General features: G+C 40.1%; 1 protein-coding gene across 1 annotated transcript in view; it reads left to right on the forward strand.

Annotated features, from left to right (window-relative positions):
- The first annotated feature begins 1,307 nt into the window (after positions 1-1,307).
- The window catches only part of Kctd16 (potassium channel tetramerization domain containing 16), a 267,120-nt gene continuing 246,086 nt past the window's right edge, over positions 1,308-22,341 (forward strand). The window contains exon 1 of the mRNA XM_021150780.2: positions 1,308-2,473. Within this exon, the coding sequence (XP_021006439.1) occupies positions 1,642-2,473 (832 nt within the window). The 5' untranslated portion in view covers positions 1,308-1,641. The remainder of the gene's footprint in view (positions 2,474-22,341) is intronic.

Consider the following 22,341-nt stretch of genomic DNA (forward strand, 5'->3'; position numbering starts at 1 on the left):
GGGAGGGGGCTGTGGTGGAGGTACAACCAAGGAAGACGCTGCTTATGTAAACTCCAGACCACAGGCTGGGGGCCCCTGTACAGTGCAACGTCCCCGCCCTGTGTCAGCAGCCAGCGCCTCTGGTCCCGTGCCCACCGCGAGCGCACTTCCCCGTCAGTGCTGGCAACCTGTCACCGCCTAGGACGTGACTCCGAGCTGCCTCCGCTCTCTCCAAGCCCTATTCCTTTAAGATGATGTAATAGTCATTTCCCTGGATGGTTTCTTGCCTGCACTGCTCACACAACAGCATCCGAACTGCTCCTGGCACCGTGGGACCTCTCAGCTTCGGAGCCCAAGCCCCGCAGGCATCTCTCGCCTTCCCGGCTGCTTTTCCTTCCCACCTGGCGGGGACATGGGCGTCCCTTTGCCCTTGCCGGCAGGTGGGGTGGCTGCTGCAACCCTGGGGGGCGCATCTATCTGTCGCCCTGCCTCTGGGCTCTCTGAATGCCTCTAAGTCCAGGTACCTCTTGCAACTCTTCCAGGTGCAAAGGATTTATCTGTTCTATAAGGTTTGGATTTCGTTTTTTCTTTTTTTCCTACGGAAGCTTTGGTTGAATATATATATTTTTTCCTCCGCTCCACTTCTTCGACTCAGCATCTTCTCGGTTCAACTTTTTTTCCCCCACGATCCGTTTTAGCTAGAGATTAGAAGTGAATGCATACACACATTCTTACACACATAGAAACGTACACCTACTAGCGCTTAAGTGTGGAATTATTGTTTTCCGAGAGCACCAATCTCTTGACACTTTTCATCGATACCTCTGTCCTTTACCTGTTTGGGATTTGACAAGACGTCCAGGCTCAGTGTGGCTGTGGTTTCTGATTGCTCTGGAAAAGGTTATTTCTTCGCAAGAACTGAGTCTCCAGCACTCACTCACTAAAGTAAGCGCACAGACTCGCTGCTTTCTCTGTCCTGTTGCTAAAAAAAAAAAAAAAAACAAAAAAAAAACAAAAACCGGGTCTCTTTGGAAGTTGAAAATTGCATATGCCTTTCACATCAGATTTGCAAACAGGATCGATTTGAACAGCAGTTGCTGGAGACAGTGGCATGTGGATAAACTTAAAGACTCAATACACCCCTAGGGAAGAACTCACTCAGTTAAGGAGTGATTAAAGTCAGTAGGTGCAGGCTGCTTATGTAAAAATAATATTCCCTCTTCCCTGTCATTTTGCCCCCCCCCCCTTCTCCCTCTCTACTCTCCCCAGAGGTCTCTCCTTTTCTGACTCATTCTAGGTCCGAGGAAATAATTTTTCTCTTTTCTCTTAGACAGACCTCTGAGTAACTGGGTATTTGGCCTTCTTGCCTACCGAGCCTAATGGAAGATTGAATGTAGAAGAGCATATTATTACATCCTGTGAAGGAAGAGCTCGCTATCAGCCAGCTTTGAACTTCTCCTCCAGCATTATTTCACCTGTGGACTCTCCTAAAATTTGCTTTGTTGGGAAAATAAAAACCAAAACAAAACCAGGGTGAGAAGGGGTAATTTAAAAAAGAAAAGTTAGTACCTTTGCCTTACCTCACGAGTGGATGCAAAGTCTAGGGCTGTAACTCGGTTGGATTGCACCTTTAATTCCAGGAGGCTGCAGAAGAAAGGGACAATGGCTCTAAGTGGGAACTGTAGCCGTTATTATCCTCGGGACCAGGGGGCTGCTGTTCCCAACTCCTTCCCTGAAGTCATAGAGCTGAATGTTGGCGGCCAGGTTTACTTCACTCGCCATTCCACATTAATAAGTATCCCCCATTCTCTCCTGTGGAAAATGTTCTCCCCAAAGAGAGACACTGCTAACGATCTAGCCAAGGACTCCAAGGGAAGGTTTTTCATTGACAGAGATGGCTTCCTGTTCCGTTATATTCTGGACTATCTCAGGGACAGGCAGGTGGTCCTGCCTGATCACTTTCCAGAAAGGGGAAGGCTGAAAAGAGAAGCTGAGTACTTCCAGCTCCCTGACCTCGTCAAACTCCTGGCCCCCGAGGATGTCAAGCAAAGCCCGGATGAGTTCTGCCACAGTGACTTCGAAGATGCCTCCCAAGGAAGCGACACGAGAATCTGCCCCCCCTCTTCGCTGCTTCCTCATGACCGCAAGTGGGGTTTTATTACTGTGGGTTACAGGGGATCCTGTACCTTGGGCAGAGAGGGGCAAGCAGATGCCAAGTTCCGGAGAGTCCCCCGGATTTTGGTTTGCGGAAGGATTTCCTTGGCAAAAGAAGTCTTTGGAGAAACTTTGAATGAAAGTAGAGACCCCGACCGCGCTCCAGAAAGATACACCTCCAGATTTTATCTCAAGTTTAAACATCTGGAAAGAGCTTTTGATATGTTGTCAGAGTGTGGATTCCACATGGTGGCCTGTAACTCCTCGGTTACAGCGTCTTTTGTCAACCAGTATACAGAAGACAAGATCTGGTCGAGCTATACTGAGTACGTCTTCTATCGTAAGTAGTTTCTGTTTATTTTTGTGTGTATTAGTTCTCTTCACAGATACTGGTTTGAGATTACAGTTATGCTAAACTATAGGTAGAGTCCTAGATGCTACGTTCAGTTCAGTTCTTTCAGAGCCTTACTGGGAGATTCTTTTATCCCGGAGGAATCTGGTTCTTTTCCAATGAGGTCACAGGATAGTCGGAGATTTTAAAAATCAGAAGGGACCAAGGATGTTGGAATAGTTTCTAAGGAAGCATATGTGACTTTTTCCTGCATAGTGATTTGTGGAAGTGGGGTTGTTGTTGGTTCACAGGGACTGGAGGTTTTGCAGAGTCAGAATGGATGAAGGACTCCTGCCAATCCTTTCAGCTAAACTCTTGGGGTCTGTTAAGCTGATTGCTGCAGGCTTGCTTTCATTAGTGGCTTTCTGAACACAAATGGACTTTTTACAGAGTGAGATGGTCTTGGCTAGATGGCAGTGCAGACTGCTGAAAAGTACCCTGCTTCCCCCAGGTCTGATATTTACTTTTATGGGCCTTGCAAATCTGTTGTTTGGTTCTTTTAACATTTTCTACTGAGATTGGAGTTGCATTGCAGGCTTAATTAAGCTAAACTTTGTTTAAGATGCATCTAAAAGGAACTTGATCCCAGAGGATTGCCAACAAGATGCAAATGCCTCAGAAGCTAAGGTGATAATATATATATATATATATATATATATATATATATATACACACACACACACACACATTCATTTAATATGTGTATGTGAAGGATTGCCAGAGTCCTCGAGTAGGTCTCTCTCTAAGATTGTAAGACTGTCTTTTGGCTTAAACAGAGAGCTCTGGTGTGGATAGCTTTGTTTATGGAGGGGCATTCTAAAATCCAAGCCACCGGGCTTTGGAAGAAGAGTAAATTGGATTTGGGCCTTGGTATTGAGTTCATTTGACAAGGACTATGTTCTCAAGTTTAGCATTCCATTCTCTCCTGCTGGTTTTAAAGCAACTTTAGAACTCAGGATTACGATGTCTACATTTGTTTAAACATAAAGAGACAACTGAGTTTCTTGGACCAGGCTTTTGTCGATAGCTGTGTTCCTCCATTTGGAGTTGGCGCAGGTAGAGAAGCCAATGGGAAGTAGAGTTTCTCCAAACTGGGTCATCAAATATCTACTCAGAGGTGATGGTAGGTATGCACTTCATACACAAGATGGCCCTTGAAGAAAAAGTTAAATCTGTCCTTACTGATGTGTATGGAATAGCAAACATTACTTGGCCCTGATTGTGGTCATTGTAATTAATACCTTCCTTTAGGTGGGAGCTTACTCAACAAATACTGCTTCCTTCTGTTGGGCAAAGTTCCATGCATACAAAGAAAAGATTCTAGATTTTTAAATCCTATGTGAAGGAACTGGTGATTTCTGTGATCTGGTAGAACACATACCTTCTTCAAAGATTTTGGGGAAATGTGCTTTAGTTCAACTGTATGTTTGCACACTTGACTTTTAATCAGTTACCCACCTAATTGATGCATTTAATGTCTAGGTTGATGGTGATTCTGGCTTCATCAAGGGCTTATCTGTCTGACACCATGCCCTCTTTAGAATGCTCTGGAAATGTCCCAATCATCTGGTCATATAATTGCTGCTTCTTTTGTTGGGCTGTTGAGGAGCAGTTTGCTCTTCATACCTCCATGGATAAGCTACACAAAACGCACTGGAGCTTCATGTTAACTTTATACATTGCAAACCATAGACTTCCCTTTTGTACCCAACATCCAGAGCTATGTATTAACTCTTCCTCTGTCTCAGGACCAATAAAACTGACAGCTGGCTTTCTAGGGTGCATAACAGCTTCCGTGCAGCTGCTTAGCCATAATTATTTAATTAGAAGCTGCCAACTGTGCCTATATAAGCATTAATTCATCAAGCTGTTGTGCTCCGCTTAATGGGCCAAAACCATGGGAAGTGCTCTAGAGTAGGAAGTTGACTGCATGCAAAAATGCTATACTCAGAGGAACTCATTTTCTTTCTGAACTTAGTACTTAGTGGTGATAAGTTCACACACACACACACACACACACACACACACACACACACACACATGAACACACACGAACACCCCTTAGATGCAAGGAATTAACTCTCTGTAACCAAAATTTTAATATTTCAGGAATCATGCAAAATCACATTGTCTGGATCCACATCATATTAAAAGATGAACATAAAGAACCAATGCCTTGCTCTCGATGGGGAGTGAAGACTCCTCCCCGCCCATTTCCCTGTTTGCCTATTTTCACTTAAGTCTTGCAAGAGGAAAATTCTATTCATCAACAGATTAGATGAGTAACATTGTTGCCTCCTTTAACCTTTCATATGGGCCTAGAACTGATGGCTAGCATCTGTTAATCCTGAGTGTTTTATTAACATATAAAGTCACCTAGTATCTGCAAATGTTTAAGAAGGATAAAAGAAATGAAGGCTGTCTTGCTCAGTCACTAAAGCCTGAGTACGATTGGGACATAAAAAAAAAGGGACTGTCATAGAATCGACTCACAAAATATTTTAAACATGTTCTTTGCTTTATTGAAAATAATGGTAAGGTGTCTTTTCACTCATGACCTAAGTCCTACCTCTTTGTTTTTTCAAGCATCCCATAAAAGGCAGTACCATAAGCAGCCGGCAGTGCTTCCTAGCTCACCTTTAAATAAAGTATCAATTAAGTAATTTGGAAGCCAGAGGCCCTAATCTAATAAAATCACGTGTGTGCTGAAAGGAAGGAGCACTGCCTATCTAGGGATTTTTACAAGGGAGGATGGGAAGACATCACACATGTTTTCTAAGCCTCAAAGGTAACTTCAGGTGAATGTCTGAAAGCATGGTGGTTTTTGGAAGCACTTGTTTCTGGTGGTTATGAGAACATAAAACAGCATGCCCACAAGTACAGAGTTTAGTTCATGACACAGTGCTTTGAGGACGTATATATTTTGAGCTCTTTGAATTATACATATAATTACCAATTCACCATCCCTTGCACAAATGACTGCACACAGGGGTGTGTTTTAACCTTTATTCTTTTCTCTTTATTTCCTTAAATTTAAAGGATTACATCCACAAGGGTCTCAAATTTCTTGACTACATACATATATACATACATACATACATACATACATACATTGTGCTTATTGCTTAAGAAATGGTCTTGTCCAAAAGTAGATCATACAACAATTTCACACTTAGAATTCGGTTTGGACCATGAACTGAGAAGATGTGATTGTAGCTGCTGTGTATAATTTCTGCAATGTTGACTACAAACCTTCAAATAAAGGGTGTGATTGCACAGGCAAACAAGAGGAAGCCTCTCTATCCCTAAATGATGGCCGCTCCTTTTATCTTGACTACCTAGCAGGTGCCAGTGATAACTTCTTTTTTTTATTCACAGAGAAATAGTGTTGGCACATTCAAATGAACCAGAGCAAAGGAGGCTTCCTCTATATATCTCCTCTTTCTGTAACTTTTTCTTTTCTGCCCTTGCAACATAGGTGGTTTTTGTCTTCTTGTTGAAGCTCCTCCAGGTGTTGAGTCCTGTCTTTCCATGCCAGAACTAGGATTTGTTGTCAGGAGAACAACCTGTACTGTCATTATACCCTGTAATGTCATTATGTATAGAATACTCTCAAGGTATAGTATTACTTTTCCACAAGTATCTGAACTTGAATGAACTTGCAATAGTTGTATATCAGGCAGCCTTTTACCCTGAAAGTAATATTGTTAAGACTCCAGGTTACTTAACTTCTAATTAAAAGCAAATCACAATTTATTCTGGTTCCAGGCTTTGGGATGAAGTCAGTGTGGATTCAATCAATGGAAGGCAGATGTTGGAGGGCAAAGTGTAGAAGGGATGGCATCAGTTTCTTGCTACTCCTTTAAGATGTTGTGTGCTGAGCACTGGGCTCTCTGTGACAATGAAATAAGCATGTTAGTCACATGAATTTTATACTCTTTCACTTCTATACCAAATGTGATCTGCTACCCGAGTTCACTCCCTTGTGGGAGGTGATTAAAATAGATTATTCCTGGGACTATGACATTACTGAATGCATTCGGCAGCAAGAAAAATGTCAGCATGTGAGAAGAAAGGGAAGAGGGCATGTCTCTAACATTGCTTCCAAGTGTCCTGAAAAGTTAAAAGTATGCGTTCTACTGGAAAAAGAAGAGCAGGTATTACTGACAGTCTAATGAGATCCAGATCCAATTAAATAAACTAGAAATGAAGAGAGCTGAGAGCATAGCAAAACCCAGAGCACCTCCAGCCATGCCCAAACAGAAAACACGGAGAGGATGTGCTTCTCAGTCATTGCTCTCCAACATTTCTGGAACTCTTCTAAAACTGAGACAAGCTCTGCTTCACTACACACAATTGCTTTTCTTCTTTGGTCTTCACTCTAGCTTTTCTTAAGTCTCATAGTTCACGAGTAGTTTTTTTTTTTTTTTTAATTTTTGAGGTAGAAATAATCCCAGTGTAAAGAAATGGAGAGGCAGTATAGGAGAAGCCTCAGTCTAACCAATGCCCATCTCTTGATGGTTGCAACTCTCATCATGGGTAAGCCTCCTTCATCTCTGTTCTTGTTTACCTCACCTTCTGTCTGTTCTAGATAGCTTTGGGATAAATCACAGATACTAGTCCTGTGATTGATCTACAGGTACTATAGCCAACATTTAGATAACTTGATGATCTTTTTTTTTTTTTTTTTTTTAGAAATACACAATATAATTATTGTGTACAAAATCAGTATTTTGTTATCAAATATCTAGCTAGTGTTCAAGTTTTCCTGATTTTCCTCCCATATTATCTATTATCTTAGCTGCTATGTAAGGAGCAACCAATCATCCATTGGTTGATGCAGTTGCTTATACTCTTTCTTAATTTAATAACACTTTATTAACTTCTATGCAATCAATTGGTTAGGCGCTATTAACTTGTTAGATGTAGGCACTGCAGTTGGTCATTTTGGTTTCAGTGCTTCTGGCCAGTCTTCACCATTATTAATGGTAAGTGTTGCTTTCATTTGTATAGGAGGACTAAAATGCTACATATTAATGAAAGCAAAGCAAGGGTGCCTTTTATTGTTAGCTTTTGTATTCATTATATGAATACATAGCAATGGAGGCTACTCTCTCCATTTTCCAAATTCATTGCTACAACGAAGCCATTATTACAAGGGACAACATACTCTTCCTTCCAGTCATTCAGGAGACATCTAGTAGTCCTCGGTTTTGGTCCTCTTTCAACTAGGATGCCTTTAGTGGTGCACTGTGTTTACCAAGATGTGTACTGGGTCTTGCTGACTGTAGGAATCATCTGGGGTGGGAGAAGTTACCTTCTACCCACTCTAACTTTACATTTGAGTATCCATGGATTCTTTCAGCTGTAGTTTAGCTCCACTGAATTCACCATCTGTTTCCAAGCCTCCTCTTCTTATGTGTTTCTCAGTCTCTGTAAATGGCATCTTTAGTTCATTCAGGTCTTGATAAGCAATAACCACGGAAAACATCCCAAGTCATCATTCTCCCCAGTGAACCTACTGGACATCGTCTTCCTTCACCTTTTCACAAAATCCCTCCCATAGATGCTGAAAACCATAGATGCTACTCCTGTTTGGGTCACCAGTGTTGCCTTTCCAGGCAACCACCAAGATAATTGGATGTTCCTCCCTATGATAGTCCCTTTTGGATATTGTGTCTGTGTTGCAGGCTTGGTGAGGTTTTGAAGACATGAGTCTGACCATGCCACTTTTCCACTTTAAACCTCCTTTACCAGGAAGAACTTGCTGAAAGGGCTAACTAAGTCTGTACTATGCATCAGTGCCCTGCAAGTTTTAAGTGACCTCCACTTCCCTCTTGCCTCTATTATGTTATCTTGCTTGTGTGTTTCAAGATCATTGGAATATATCTTACTTGGTTCCTGTATTTTAAAAACATCTGCTTCTTCAGTTTTGCACATGATATTCTCCCTGCCTAGAACCCTGCTTCCTCCTGCTTCATGTCCCAACAAGAGGTCAAGTCTTAGATGTCTGTACTGGTCTACTGTTGACTAAGACATGCCTTATGCTTGCCTCTCAGGGCTCTAGTTTCTTCTACCATAGCACCAACTGTACTATGTTATTCTTGCTTATTTATCTGTCTCTCCATCTCAAAACTTTGCAAAATAGAAATATGAACATGAGGTTCATCGTATTATTTGGTACTAACAGTCATGTAGGTACTCTGTAAATCCCATTTTAAGAAATGGGAAAGTGCCTACTGCACTGTTCTGCCAGGGCCATGAGTGCCACTGTCTGGAATACCATTAGGTAAGCTATTAAAAGGAAAGCTGGAGGTCTACAGTGATGTGAATAATACTTCAGTAACCTGCAAGGGCATTTCCCTTTGTTCACTGAGTACTGACTTTACATATAGAATGGAAGTATCACAGAAAGGCTCTACTCTTAGCATCTGCCCAAAGAGTTCAGCCCCAGGGAAATGTGAAGAACACTTACCAGCAGCAAAGTCTCCTGTAATCCTTTTAGTTGCTCCATCCAAGCAGGAGAAAATGATCCTGAGTGGAGTTGGTGTTTAAGGAAAAGCCCAGAGGGGAATCACAATTCAGAAAAGTGTGCCAAATTCGTAAAATATTCCTAATAGGAAAAGAAATCGACTGAATACAAAGTGTGTTGAGACCTGTTTTCTTTATCATCTTTCTTCTCAAATGCTCCATTTCTTTCTTTCTTTCTTTCTTTCTTTCTTTCTTTCTTTCTTTCTTTCTTTCTTTCTTTCTTTCTTTCTTTCTTTCTTTCTTTCTTTCTTCCTTCCTTCCTTCCTTCCTTCCTTCCTTCCTTCCTTCCTTTCTTTCTTTCTTTCTTTCTTTCTTTCTTAAATTAGGACACCAAGACATTTATTTATTCTATGCTATAAAATGAAGAACTAAGTTAAAACATTCATCTATGATGGTTAGTAACAAAATAAGTTTGAGCAGATGTGGGATCCATTACCTCACCTGAAGAACCTAAAATCTGTATTTACACAAGATAAATGAATCTAATGTAGGCTTATGATATTCCTTAATGTCAAGGGTGGTGTTACTATTGGGGCATAGGAGAAAAGAGTGCCCTTTGCCCTTAAAATAGTGCTCAAGTACAAATCCCTATTTGTTCCCTGTTGGTGATACAACCATTCAGAAATTACATTCCTTCCAAGCCTCAGTTTCCTTACCTGGAACAATAGCAGTTGAATCGTAGGGTTCTGAGACTCAAATGGTTGGAGGTAAGGCTCAGGAGAGAATGCCTGGTACCAGATAGTACTCAGGACCTGGACACCCAGTCCTCCCTTGAATTCCATGGTAATTCTGGCAGGGAATAGTTATAGGGCTTCATCTTAGTAATGTGTCTGCTTACTTTTGATAGTTCCTTGTCTAGTTTATTGATCTAAGCATGGACAAATGAATCTAATGCAGACGTGTACTTGATAGAAGGAAATTCTGGCTACTTGCTTTGGTTGAATCAGAATAAGCATAACGGTCAATCCCACAAAAGAGTTCATGTAAAATGGCACAGTGAATATGAATATGCAAAGTTTCTGTTAATTAAAACATATGTAAATAAGATTGTGTACTTATGAAAAAAGAGAGAAAGAAAAAGGATCTGAAAATATAGCAAAGGCATTTTTTTTTTTTTACATGACATAATAGAACTTGTTAACAGTGGCCTTTCATTCCCTCCTTTGGCTTTCAAAGCCTATGGGACTGAAAATTGAGAGTACAACTTAAATTATAGATTTAGTCTCTACACAATTAAAATTCCCCTTTTATCAACCTTAGCCTGGAAAGGATTCTTTGTGGTGACAGAAAAAATGGTTATTGAGTTGGCCACTGACAATGGGATCATCAAAATTGTTCCAGAAGCCAAAAGAAGACATTTTACTCCACATAGTACCTAGCTGTGCATTCTGACATGACAGGGAAATGAGATTGCTGATCAGGGTGTGCTACCATGTGACCTATTCAGAAACTGCTCCGTGTGAGGTAATTCACACTTTTCTATTTTTATTTAGCCTTATTCAGAGGCAGAAACTTATAATCATTCCCATGCCCAATGCACAGTAGCCTTTCATTCTGAGTGAGCATGATATAGTGTGATTATAAACCGGCTGCACTTAAGAAAATAGAAAGCAAACCTAAGACTTTCAGGCTTCTGTGTGCATAGTGTTTTAGAGAACTGTGAACTACCCAGGCCAACATTGCCTGCTAACTAAATAAAGCAAAGGGGAACTAAATCCAAATAACAGTAATGATTCTTTTATAGGAAACCTGGAGAAGCAGAGAAATTCCAGGGGTCAGTATAGTAGAACAATGGGTACTCATGTATGCTGGAGTGTTGCAGAGGCAGGAGAAATGTTTGAGGAATTCTGAAAATACCCCAAAGATAAAAAGAGCTGGTCTTACACACAAAGTACATTGAGCCCTGGACAGATATGATGGATCACTTCCTTATACATTGAACATGCAGTTGCATTTGTTGAAGCTATTTTTCCTGTAGGTATGCTCCTGAACATTTACACAGCAACACAGTTGAACATAGGACTCAGATTTCATTTAACTGATTTCTAGTCAACTAGTTGAAATCTTTCCTTTAGACAGGCAGTACCTGTAAAGAACTCAGCTTTGTTGGGATGCAATAAATAGGAAGGTATTAATTTCATCTTTTCCAAGAAAAACATACCCCATAAACTAGAAACCTTTCTTTCTTTTCTTCATAGACAAGAAAAAGACATAGTGACTGGCATTCCGAAGTATTGCCCACAGTCTTAGCCATGCTTTTTGATAGACATTGTGTAGAACAGGGAGACAATGACTGGCACTCTGAAGTGCTTTCCATAACTTTAGTCCTGCTTTTAGAGTTTAAAGTAATAAAATACTTACTGTGTGTGTTTATAAGGCCCTTATTGATTCCTACTTTATAAAGATCCATCTTGGATAATGTGTCACTTCATAGGGCCGTCTGCTTGGGGTGGGTAGAGAATGTAAAATCAGTATGCAAGTGTCTAGATTCTGAGTCATAGATGGACTCTTCATGCTAATGAGCTTCTAGTACTTCTCCACAGTCTGCTGAGGAAGTAATTAGCAGTGTCCACAGATTCCATTGATTGGAATGCACAGGCACTTCAAACTTCCCTTCATCTAAACCCTTAGCACGCATCAAAAATATGTAGTGAAGTGTTTCCTAAAACATCTTGACACACACACCGTTCCTTACAATGCCCTTCTTCATTATCCGAACTTAAGTCTCACCTCAGTTATTTGTGGAGAGTTCTATTCATTTCCTTCTGACCACGAGAACCTACTGATTATGTTCTGCCCACTGTGGCTCAGATATTTCTGCCAGTCTGCTTGAATACGGAGAGGTTTCATGAAGAGAATCACATATTTACATAGAGCTATGATTTGTGAAGAGATTTGATTAGGAAAGAAGGAATTACAATTTTCTATGATAGGGAAAAAACATACAAGAGGATAGAGAAGGGGCTCCTAATCTGAATTTAGGGGTTTCGGGACATTAGACTAGCTTTAATATTAATGTTTAGAGAGAGAAAATGCTTAAATATTTAGTGCATTTGTTGATATTAAGATATCAGATGACTGATGAAGTCAGAGAGGTTGCATCCTAACATGGCTTATGAGAACTTTGATGTCATTAATTATTAATGTTATTTCTCATTTTACTAGAGTTTTTGCAATGATAGCCGTGTAATGATTTCATTCATGTCAAGCACCAATAGCATTCCTTTTAACTCTTTGTTTCTCTCTTTTCTTGAAAACTATGCTTGTAAAAATATACATGCAAAACTAAAGTGCAAATGTTATGGAAGTAGTTATTGGTTTCTGAGCATTGTATTTTTATATCTCTAATCTCTTTATGAAGGCTCTCAAAATGGGGTATGTTATTATTATTATCAATTTAATTTTTAAGGACTAATGGTTTGCCTCATGAATCTGATTCAGAACTCATTTGCAATGAGTTCCACAGTGGTGAGGACACAGGAAGTGCTCAATTAGCATGTGTTTAGTGAATAAATTAGCAATGCTGCCTTGTAATGAAAGAAAATGTGAAATGTAAAAATGAATGGAATTTGCTGCCTGTTTTACTCAGTAGTTTTCTTTACCCATAGATGTATCCTACAAGCAATAGCAACAGGATGATAGGTAAATATCGTAGCAGCCTTCAACCTAAGCACAAGAAACCTTAGTCTAATTCAACTTATGCACAAGAAAACCATAGTCTATCACTTCCTGCCAGGATGCTCCTGAACATCATGAACTAAAGGGAGGTGAGGAAGCATTCCTCAAGATAGAGCTGTAAGACTGAAGACACACCCAGACTAGCTAATAGCCCTGCATTTCCTTTATAGGCTTTACCGGTTTGTATGTTAGATCCACAAAGAGACTGGAAAAATGAAGCTATTAGAGAGAATCTTGTCCATGATAGAATGGAAGCGAAGCTTATAGCCACTGAGTCTCACTCTGGACTAATCGGCACACACTTCATGCTTCAAAGAAAGAACAGCTCAATCACATAGCCATCCCTCTAGCTCCCTTGGCATGCTCGCCATCCCCATCTCTTCTAAAAGCATTTGGCCACCTTCACTGTTCCCCACCCTGGGGCTTTCCACAGTTCATAGATCTTTTATTGCACTTGCGCATCCTCTTCCACAAACATTCTCTCTCCTACCTCTCACCATTCTGAATCTTACTCTTCTTTCAATGTTAGTGGGGTTTCATAGAAAGGCCTTCTGGTCTACCACTGCAGAAGTACACAGGCTTCTTCACAGTTGCTATCTGCATGTCACACCCCCTCGCCCTTGTTACCATAATAGTGCTGCTTTTACATGTTCTCATCTCTCTCTCTCTCTCTCTCTCTCTCTCTCTCTCCCCCGCCTCTCTCTCTGTCTGTCTTTGTCCATCTTTCTCTTATGAAAACTTTATTAAGACAACAGTTTAATTTGTCCTGCTCTTCACCATCCTTAGCACCTAATGTAATGCTTTACTCATAGCAGGTAGTTTGTCTTCATCATTCACACTCCACTATGTAAAATTATCATAAATAATCTTTTCATGTAAAGGTCAATGATGAACACACACACACACACACACACACACACACACACACACACTCCACAGGCATAGATCTGGCTAGCATAACAAAAACAAATGAGAAAAAGAAAATAGAAAAGAGAAGAAAAAGGGAACTTAAACCCTGAGAGGGGGGGCAACAGAGAGGGAGAGGGAAAGAAAGGGAGAGGGAGGGAGAGGGAGGGCTTAGTATGTGAACAGGAGTGCAGAAGTGGGGATAGTTCCTTTGAAAGGTTACATAACCTCTCTAATCTTCAGAGACCCTAAATGTATGACATGAACAGTGGACCATTTTAGTTGTCTCTAGAAGAGTCAGAATAACATGGCATGTGTTAAATGATTATGTTGCTTGATTAGATGTTTGTCATTAAGGAAGATTTTTTATCATAGTTTGACTAAACATCTAAAACTGTCACAAAGAGAAGAAGCTACAGCCAAGGAGAAATTACATTTGTTATTGTTGAAAGTGAAGCAGCATTTAAACATCAGTTGTCAGAAATAGGCAAATAGGATTTGATAGAACCATAATACTAGTGCTTTTATTGTTTAAGATTGACAAATGTATAGTCAAAATATACAGAGTACCCTTTGGTTCTTTCATTTATTTGTTTAATGATCATACTGTATAGAGCAGCTATGAGTCTGGGTCCCTTGTCAACTCCTGTAAGCCATAATATTGGGTGCGAACTAGAAGTGTATCCGTCAAACTTGGGGAATGCGCTGGATAATTTTTGTCAACTTGATACAAGGTAGAGTCATCTGGAAGTGGAATCTTCAGCTGTGAAAATATTTCTATCTCATTGATCTTTATATAAGTCTCTGGGCCATTTTCTTGATTTATGATTGATATAGAAGAGCTCATCCCACTGTAGGTGATATCACTCTGAGGCAAGTGAACCAGCCATATGTTCCTTCATGACCTCTGCTTTAGTTCCTACCTCCAAGTTCCTGCCTAGAGTTCCTGCTCTGGCTTCTCTTCATGATGGACTACAACCTGTAAGCCATCCTTTTTTTTTTTTTCAAGTTGGTTTTGATCAGTGTTTTATAACAACAACAAAAAGCAAACTAGGACAGCAGGGGACCAACTGGATTTACAGATTCAGAGCTTCCTGGCTGGGTAGAGGGGGATATCATAATTTTATGACTCAGTTTCCTCTGAGTCACCAGACTTTAAATGAAGTCCTGGGCAAAAGCCAACATGCATAATCTTTTTAGTGGTGCTATTTTGATTGAAATGAGAAATGAATGTAAGCTATCACACCAGTTCCTGCCTTCTTCCTTTTTCTGCCCTTGGGAACATTCCAGGAACCATAGAAACAACAGTGTTTGGCTTGATGAAACATGAGCTGATATTCCAAAGGCATGATGGGTTTTCCTGTTTTGAAAAATTTTCATTTTGCATTTTTATTAGATTCATCTTCATTTGACACAGGCTTAGCTGTTAGACAGAATATATAGGAAACCAATGAGAGGAGTTGAAGAATTAAAAACAAAGTTAATTTGCTTCTGTCTTTGACATTGGTCAAAGAAAGCTTACTTATTCACGTTAAATGTATATTTACAACAACACAGGCAATGGTGATTACTTCTATTCAAGGAAAGACATGAAGATGGCTCCTAAGGCTAGTTTAGAATTGTTTTCTGTACACTGAATAAAGCCAAAATTTGTATATTGTTCCATAAGATTAATATACTATGCAGTTCCTGAAAAGAGTTTAAGGAACTATGGTAAAAATCTCTGGTTAAAATCGCACTGCTCTCTGTTTTTATATTCAGAGTTGATTATAAACAAATAAAATGTCTGTTGAGGGAGGTATTTGAACATAACTCCCCTTACCAGCCATATTTGTATATATAAAAATAGCAAGAACAGTTTCTTGCCACCACAGATTTACCTTGGTAATTTGTTTATTTGTTATGGGAAAGAAAGTATTTATGAAAACAAACAGATGAAATTTAGTTTACCTGGCTATTGAAGTCTTCTCGAGTACCATGCATATAAATTCTCAGATGTTAACAATAGTCATAAGTACTTTTTAATTGAACTTTATATCATATACTATATGAAACATTTCTCATTAGATCCTAACAAAACCTCTACAATGAGACCCTGAGGTTCAGAGAAGTTAAGGTTAACATAGATCATATTTGTAATTAGTATTTCCTGCATTGAAGGGTTTCTGTGTAGATAGATCATATAGCATCTATCTGGCTTTATGCTTGAGCAAAGTTCATTAGTTTATATCACCAATGAGTTAACAGTTGACTAGGAGATTTGGGGCAGGGTTGGGGCAGTACTTCTAATGCAGATCGTTGCCATGCTATCTGAAAACTGGTATAAACATAACTCAAATTTTAATTGCCTTGACCATCGTTCTTCTGGTATTTGTAAGTCATGCCATAATCAGCACAAAAATACCAGATGGAGTGCTGCGTTTTCAGGGCTGATGAATAGCTGCTATTCAAGGGAACCACCTCCTAAGATTCAGTGAGAATCCCACCTAAAGCCTGCAGTGGTGTATGTGGATGATAGAAGGTGTTCAACACAGATGATTTCCTTCGCTCTTCCTGTTCACATTTCAAGTCTATGAGCATGCTCTATGGAGACATGCTCTAGCTTCAGAAAAGTTAAACCAGATTGAGCCCAAGTCTGTGAATCTGTCCTCAGTTACCCACACAGAGCTTCTGGGATAGAGTCTCTTCTTCCAGAGACTCCCACATAGCATTATTTTTATGGATTTGATTTTCTAGGTTCCACAGATGCAAAAAGGCACAAGATTTCATAGTCCAAAAAAGATGTCAGAAAACAACCGAAATGGAGTATGGCAAATTCCTATTTTCCCCCACTCCATCGAATATCTAAGTAAATATAACAGGCACAACACACAAGTACAAATGCGTTAGGCAAAAGCCACTATAGAAGGTTTCTTCTGTCTTGGTATAAACACACACACACACACACACACTCATCAAAATGACATATAGCACGCTTTAGTTGTAGATCCAGTATGAACAGAGGAGCCAGATGAACTCTGATGTAGGACACAGCAGCACTGATGACCTCCTGGAGAAAAGCAATATTTGACTCAACTATCTTGAAAGTGTAAATCACAGACTATACTGCAAAATATCTTCTTGTTTAGTAGCTGCCTAGTTTGTGCTTAGGAAGTTCACAGGGAACTTGCTTCTCTCTCTGTTATGTTTATAATATTTTTCACTACTTTAGAGGTCAGTGCATTACTACAACCATGCTGCAATCAAACACTAAAGAGAAAACTTGATTCTTGAGTGTAAAATCAGTTGGATATCTTAAACCATTTCACTCCCAAGTCTTGGTCAGCATCCTAAAACCACAGTTAAAGAACAGTATAATCTTGTTTGTCTTCATTTTGTATGGTTTTTGAATTTCTACATACAACTGTTCACTTTTCCCTAAAATGAGTTATTGATGCATTTGAATGCTTGCAAGTCAAAAGTGATTGTGGCCACAGTGACGTCCTTCCTCTTTTTAGACCAACGGTGTTTATCATGACATCAGTTGGGGAGGATAGTCTTTCTTATTTTACAGACAAGAAAACTGAAACCTAGGAAGATTCTTGCTCAAGTTAACAGATTGCAAATAACAAAACCGTGATTCAGACTCTGCCAAATCTGCCTGACTCTAAAGGCTATCTCTGCTTTGTAGCTGCTAATTTACAATGGGCTGCAGATCTTGCTTGCCCATGAGTTAGTATTTGTAAAGCACATACAGCAATTACTAGAACGTAAGATTTCATGATAAAATGGGTCTGTTTCTTTGTCCACTGTGATATTGAGGCTCGAATAATTATGAAGTTGATTCTGAGGAAACAGAACCTGTGTTTGCATGCTTTCACAATAATAACCAATATTTTTAGGGATAGTTTTTTTTCTGCAAGGATTTATACGAAAGGATTTATGCAAAGTCATTTATCTAACATTTTATTTAAACAATCCTTCAATATCAAACAGAATTCAGTGTTGAATCAAATAAATGTAACTTTGTGTGTGTGTCTATCTCTCTGTCATCTGTCTCTCTGTCCGTCATGTGAGATAGGTATTAAGCAGCATAGATAAGGAAAATGTGATATGTAAATATAAAAACGAGAATAAAGGTATGGTATGTTGGTTGTTACCACAGTTAGCTTTAGCTGTCTACTTGTTACAAACCTGTAGTCATCTGGGAGGAGGGAACCTACATTGAGGAATTGCCTTCCTTAGAATGGGCTTTGGACATGTCTATGGGAGCATTTTCTTGGTTGCTAATTGATGAAAGAAGGGCTAGACCAATCAGAGGGTTTGGCCCTGCTCAGCAGATAATCCTAAGTTATGTAAGACGGGTAGCTGATCAGGAGCCTCAAGTGAGCCAGCAAACCACATTCCTCCATGGTCTCTGCTTTAGTTCTTGCCTCTAGGTTCATGGATGAGATTCCTTCAATGACAGATGGATTATAACCTGGAAACTTAAACCAGATTGGTTTTGGTTAGTGTTTTTTCCCAGCAACAGAAAATCAAACTAGAACAGTGGTGCACATTGATTTCAGAGAGAAGACTTGGAGGTCACCATTGTATGGTGGTGATAGTTAAAAACGATTTATAAGGGATATATCTTCAAGTTGTGGAACATTCAACAGTCCAAAGGAAAACCATGCACTGAGTTGCAGAGGTGAGAGAGCACTGGGTATGTTAGAGAAAGAGCTTATAGTGGTGGGGTAGCAGGAACAGGTAAGAGAGACAGAAGAAAACAAAAGCAAAAAGTTACCTGGGGGCTAGACTGCAGACTTCTGTTAGAACTTTACCTCTAACCTCTGGGTGCTATAGGTAGCTACTGCAGAGCTGTGAGCAGATAGAATGCTTGCTGTGTGATACAGGAAATTTGGCTTACATTTTCTTCACTTGGGCTGCAAGTTTCAAATGATGGAGCTACAGGAAGAAAGACTCTCAAGACAATGCCTACGAGAATGGAGAGTCATCCAGGTCTGAGTTGGTAGTGGCTTCATGTGGTTAAGGGGGTTGTAGAGATGAGAGAGCCTGGTGGATTTATGGCATGGCTGTAAATGGTATGGCAAAAAGTCATTTTGGGTTAATTCACTTGGCCAACTGGAGTCACTACCAATGGAGAAGAGGAAGACTGAGGGAAAAGCAAGGATTGGAGGTCATAATAGGAACCCAGGCTCTATCTTTTATTCAACATTCATGTTGATATATCAAGTAGTAAGTTAGATATATGTGCCAGTTACTTTGAAGGGTGAGGCTGGGCTTAATACCAATCTGGAAGTCATCCATACAAACTTGAAGAAACAGAATGCGAATAGCAAGAATACTGAAGAAGGATCCTAGAAGGCATGCTTGGCAAGGTGGGAGAAGAGTTAAACACCCAGAGATAAAACACAGGAGGAACTGATTAATTCACTCACATACTAATGATGGTGACTTATTTGAGGAGTGACAGCCTTTACATGCCAATACAGAAGTCACTGGTGACTTTGATTTCAGTCATTCTGGTCAGCTGGTTAGGTTGAAAGCTTCTTTGGAATGTTTTAAAGAGAGAACAGGAATAGTGGAACCTGGAGAAATGACTGCCCACAGTACTAGGAAATAAAATAGAGAACTTAGATGAGACAAGAGAAAGTAAGAGTAAGAGAAAATGCTTTAAGATGGAAGATGATACAGTGTGAATGCTGAAGGCAATGAGTGCATAGCTGGGGGAAAATAGTATAGGATAGTTCAAGTGCAAGAGAGGAAATGTAGCTAAAGTGATAGATACCCTTGGAGAAATAGGAGAGGGGATGGAGGGCAATCATAGTTTATTATTAGTTTATGATAATATATTATATTTATATTCAATATATACATCTATATGTATATACACAGGTTCCCCCTTCTCTGTCTCTGTCTCTCTATATATATCTTTCCATAACCTGAGAGCTCCATTCAACCATCAGTCCAACCTCTACACCCTCAATGAGCAGTGTAGATATTGTCTTCAGCAATAGAGCTCTGGTGTCAATTTAAGACCCTTTGTCTTAGCATTGGTCTAGGTTGTTTAGAGCATTGGTCTAGGTTGTTTAGGGATCTTCATGGGACCAAACCTCCTCCTATCCCCCTGCCCTGGCCAATACTTCAACTAAATGCAACTAAGTCCCACCACTGGAAGCTTTGCTGGTATATAAAGGATGGCCAGTTCAGACTCCGTATTCTTCATTACTAGGACTCCTCCCTAGGGCTACCTTCCTAGATTCCAGGAGGCTTCACTGCTTTAGCTTCTTCCCCGAATCTTGCTCCCCAATTCCAGCTGTCTCTCCCTGCATTCTCTCCCTCTACCCCCATCTGATCTGCTCCAATCCTGTCCCCACCTGTCCCCAGTCCACTCACAAGATTTATTGTATTCCCCCTACCTAGGGAGTTCCATGTGCTTCCTGCCCCCACACCGCCGAGTCTGCCTCTTTACCTAACCTTTCTGCGTCGGTAGATTGAAGCTTGATTATCATTTACTTAACAATTAATATTCAATTTTAAGTGAATACATACTATCGTTTTCTTTCTAGGTGAACTCATATTTTAAAGTGACCTTATTCAGTATGGTTGATCAGTTTCTTTGAAGTTTTCCGTCTGGATGCATAAGCCAATATATGGATTCAGATAAACCCAGGACCACTGGCTAGGATCAGAGAACTGAGTAGAAGAGTAAATGTTATACACGAGACTTAAAAATAATTGACCATTGAGTTTAAGCTGTTTAAGATAGTGTTTGAAAGAAAGAAGAGACAATGAAAAGGTGTACGATCAATAGAATAGACTTTCTTTTTTTTTTTTTTTTAAGACTTTCTTTCTTTCTTTCTTTTATGTATGAGTACACTATTGCTCTCTTCAGACACACCAGAGGAGGGCTTCAGATTCCATTGTAGAGGATTGTGAGTCACCATGTAGTTGCTGGAAATTGAACTCAGGACCTCTGGAAAAGCAGTCAATATTCTTAACCACTGAGCCATCTCTCCAACTTGAATAGAGACTTTCATGGGGTCAAAGACTTCTATAGAACTGAGTGCTGTTTCCTGAGGTTGCCTGTTTCCATTCTTTCTGCTGGCCCTCAGGGCTTCACCTTTTCCCTTACCAAATACCAGATCAGGTTCCCCTCTCCCCCTGTACTACCCCCTTGTCTACTTTCCCTCCCAGGTCCCTCCCTCTCTCTCCACTTGTGATTTCTTTATTCTCTCTCCCAAGTGGGACTGAGGCATCCTCACTTGGATACTTCAGCTTGTTGACCTTTTTGAGTTCTGTGGACTGTATCTTGGGTATTCCGTACTTTTTCTTTTTCTTTTTCTTTTTTTTTTTTTTTTGTGTGTGTGGCGAATATCCACTTATTAGTGAGTACATACCATGCACATCCTTGTGGGTCTGAGTTACCTCACTCAGGATAATATTTTCTAGTTCCATTCATTTGCCTGCAAAACTCAGGACGTCCTCATTCTTAATAGCTGAGTAATATTCCATTGTGTAAATGTATCACATTTTCTGTATCCATTCTTCTGTAGTAGGACATCTAGGTTGTTTCCAGCTTCTGGCTATCACAAATAAAGCCTCTATGAACATAGTGGAACATTTGCCCCTGTAGCATGGTGGGGCATCTTTTGGGTATATTCCCAAGAGTATTATAGCTGGGTCTTCAGGTAGATCTATTTCCAATTTTCTGAGGAACCTCCAGATTAATTTCCAGAGTGGTTATACCAGTTTGCAATCCCACTAGCAATGGAGGAGTGTTCCTGAGAAGGGCAATCCTGTCGCGGAGGACCAGCAGACTCAATTAATCTGGACCCCCAAGATCTCTCAAACACTGGACCACCAAATAGACAGCATACACCAGTGAATATGAGGCCCCCAACACACATACAGTAGAGGACTTCTGGGTCTGTGTTCATTCAGAGATGAAGCACCTAACCTTCAAGAGACTGAGGCCCCAAGGAGCTTAGAGGTCAGGTGGGGTGGGGTTGGGAGCATCCATGTGGAGACAGGGATGGTGGGGAGGATGTGTGGGATGTGGAGCAGTCAGAGGTTGGAGGGGGGGCAGGGAATGGAATATGGAGTGTCAAAAATAAATTAATTAAAAAAAATAGAAACTATTATCAGAACTGAGTGCTAGGTAAAATGAACATGGTAGGAGGGGCAAACTTTTGACACTTGTCCTTATGTATAGCTAAGGCATTAATTTGGCATAGGTATGGCTATGCAAGTGAGTGATTAAAGGACTGTAAGCACCCAAAATTATTCTCATAATGACTCTATTTCTCATTTTAGGGAGCAAAATAGAAGGTCAGGGTCTGTTTAGGACTAGTTCCCCACACTAGGGGATATCAGTGCTAGTATTTGAGTCTGTCCTGTGGAATGCATCTTTTGCCTATTGTACATTGTGGCTCTAGAATAATAATATGCTTTGTTGTCCCTATGCCAAGAACAATTAAAGGAGTTGGAGGGTTTTAAATATTTTATTTTATTTTTTGTTTACTCAATTTATCTTTTACCAACAGTTTTATTTATGTATTATGTATTCATTATTTATTTGTTTAGATCCTAGGCATTGCCCCCAGCCCCTCACACATTCTAGCCATACCCTCTGTGATGGTTTGTATATCCTTGGACCAGGGAATGGCACCATCTGAAGGTATGGCCTTGTTGGAATAGGTGTGACCTGGTTGGAATGG

This window comes from Mus caroli, chromosome 18 (genome assembly GCF_900094665.2).
Source record: "Mus caroli chromosome 18, CAROLI_EIJ_v1.1, whole genome shotgun sequence".
NCBI classification, from domain to species: Eukaryota; Metazoa; Chordata; class Mammalia; order Rodentia; family Muridae; genus Mus; species Mus caroli.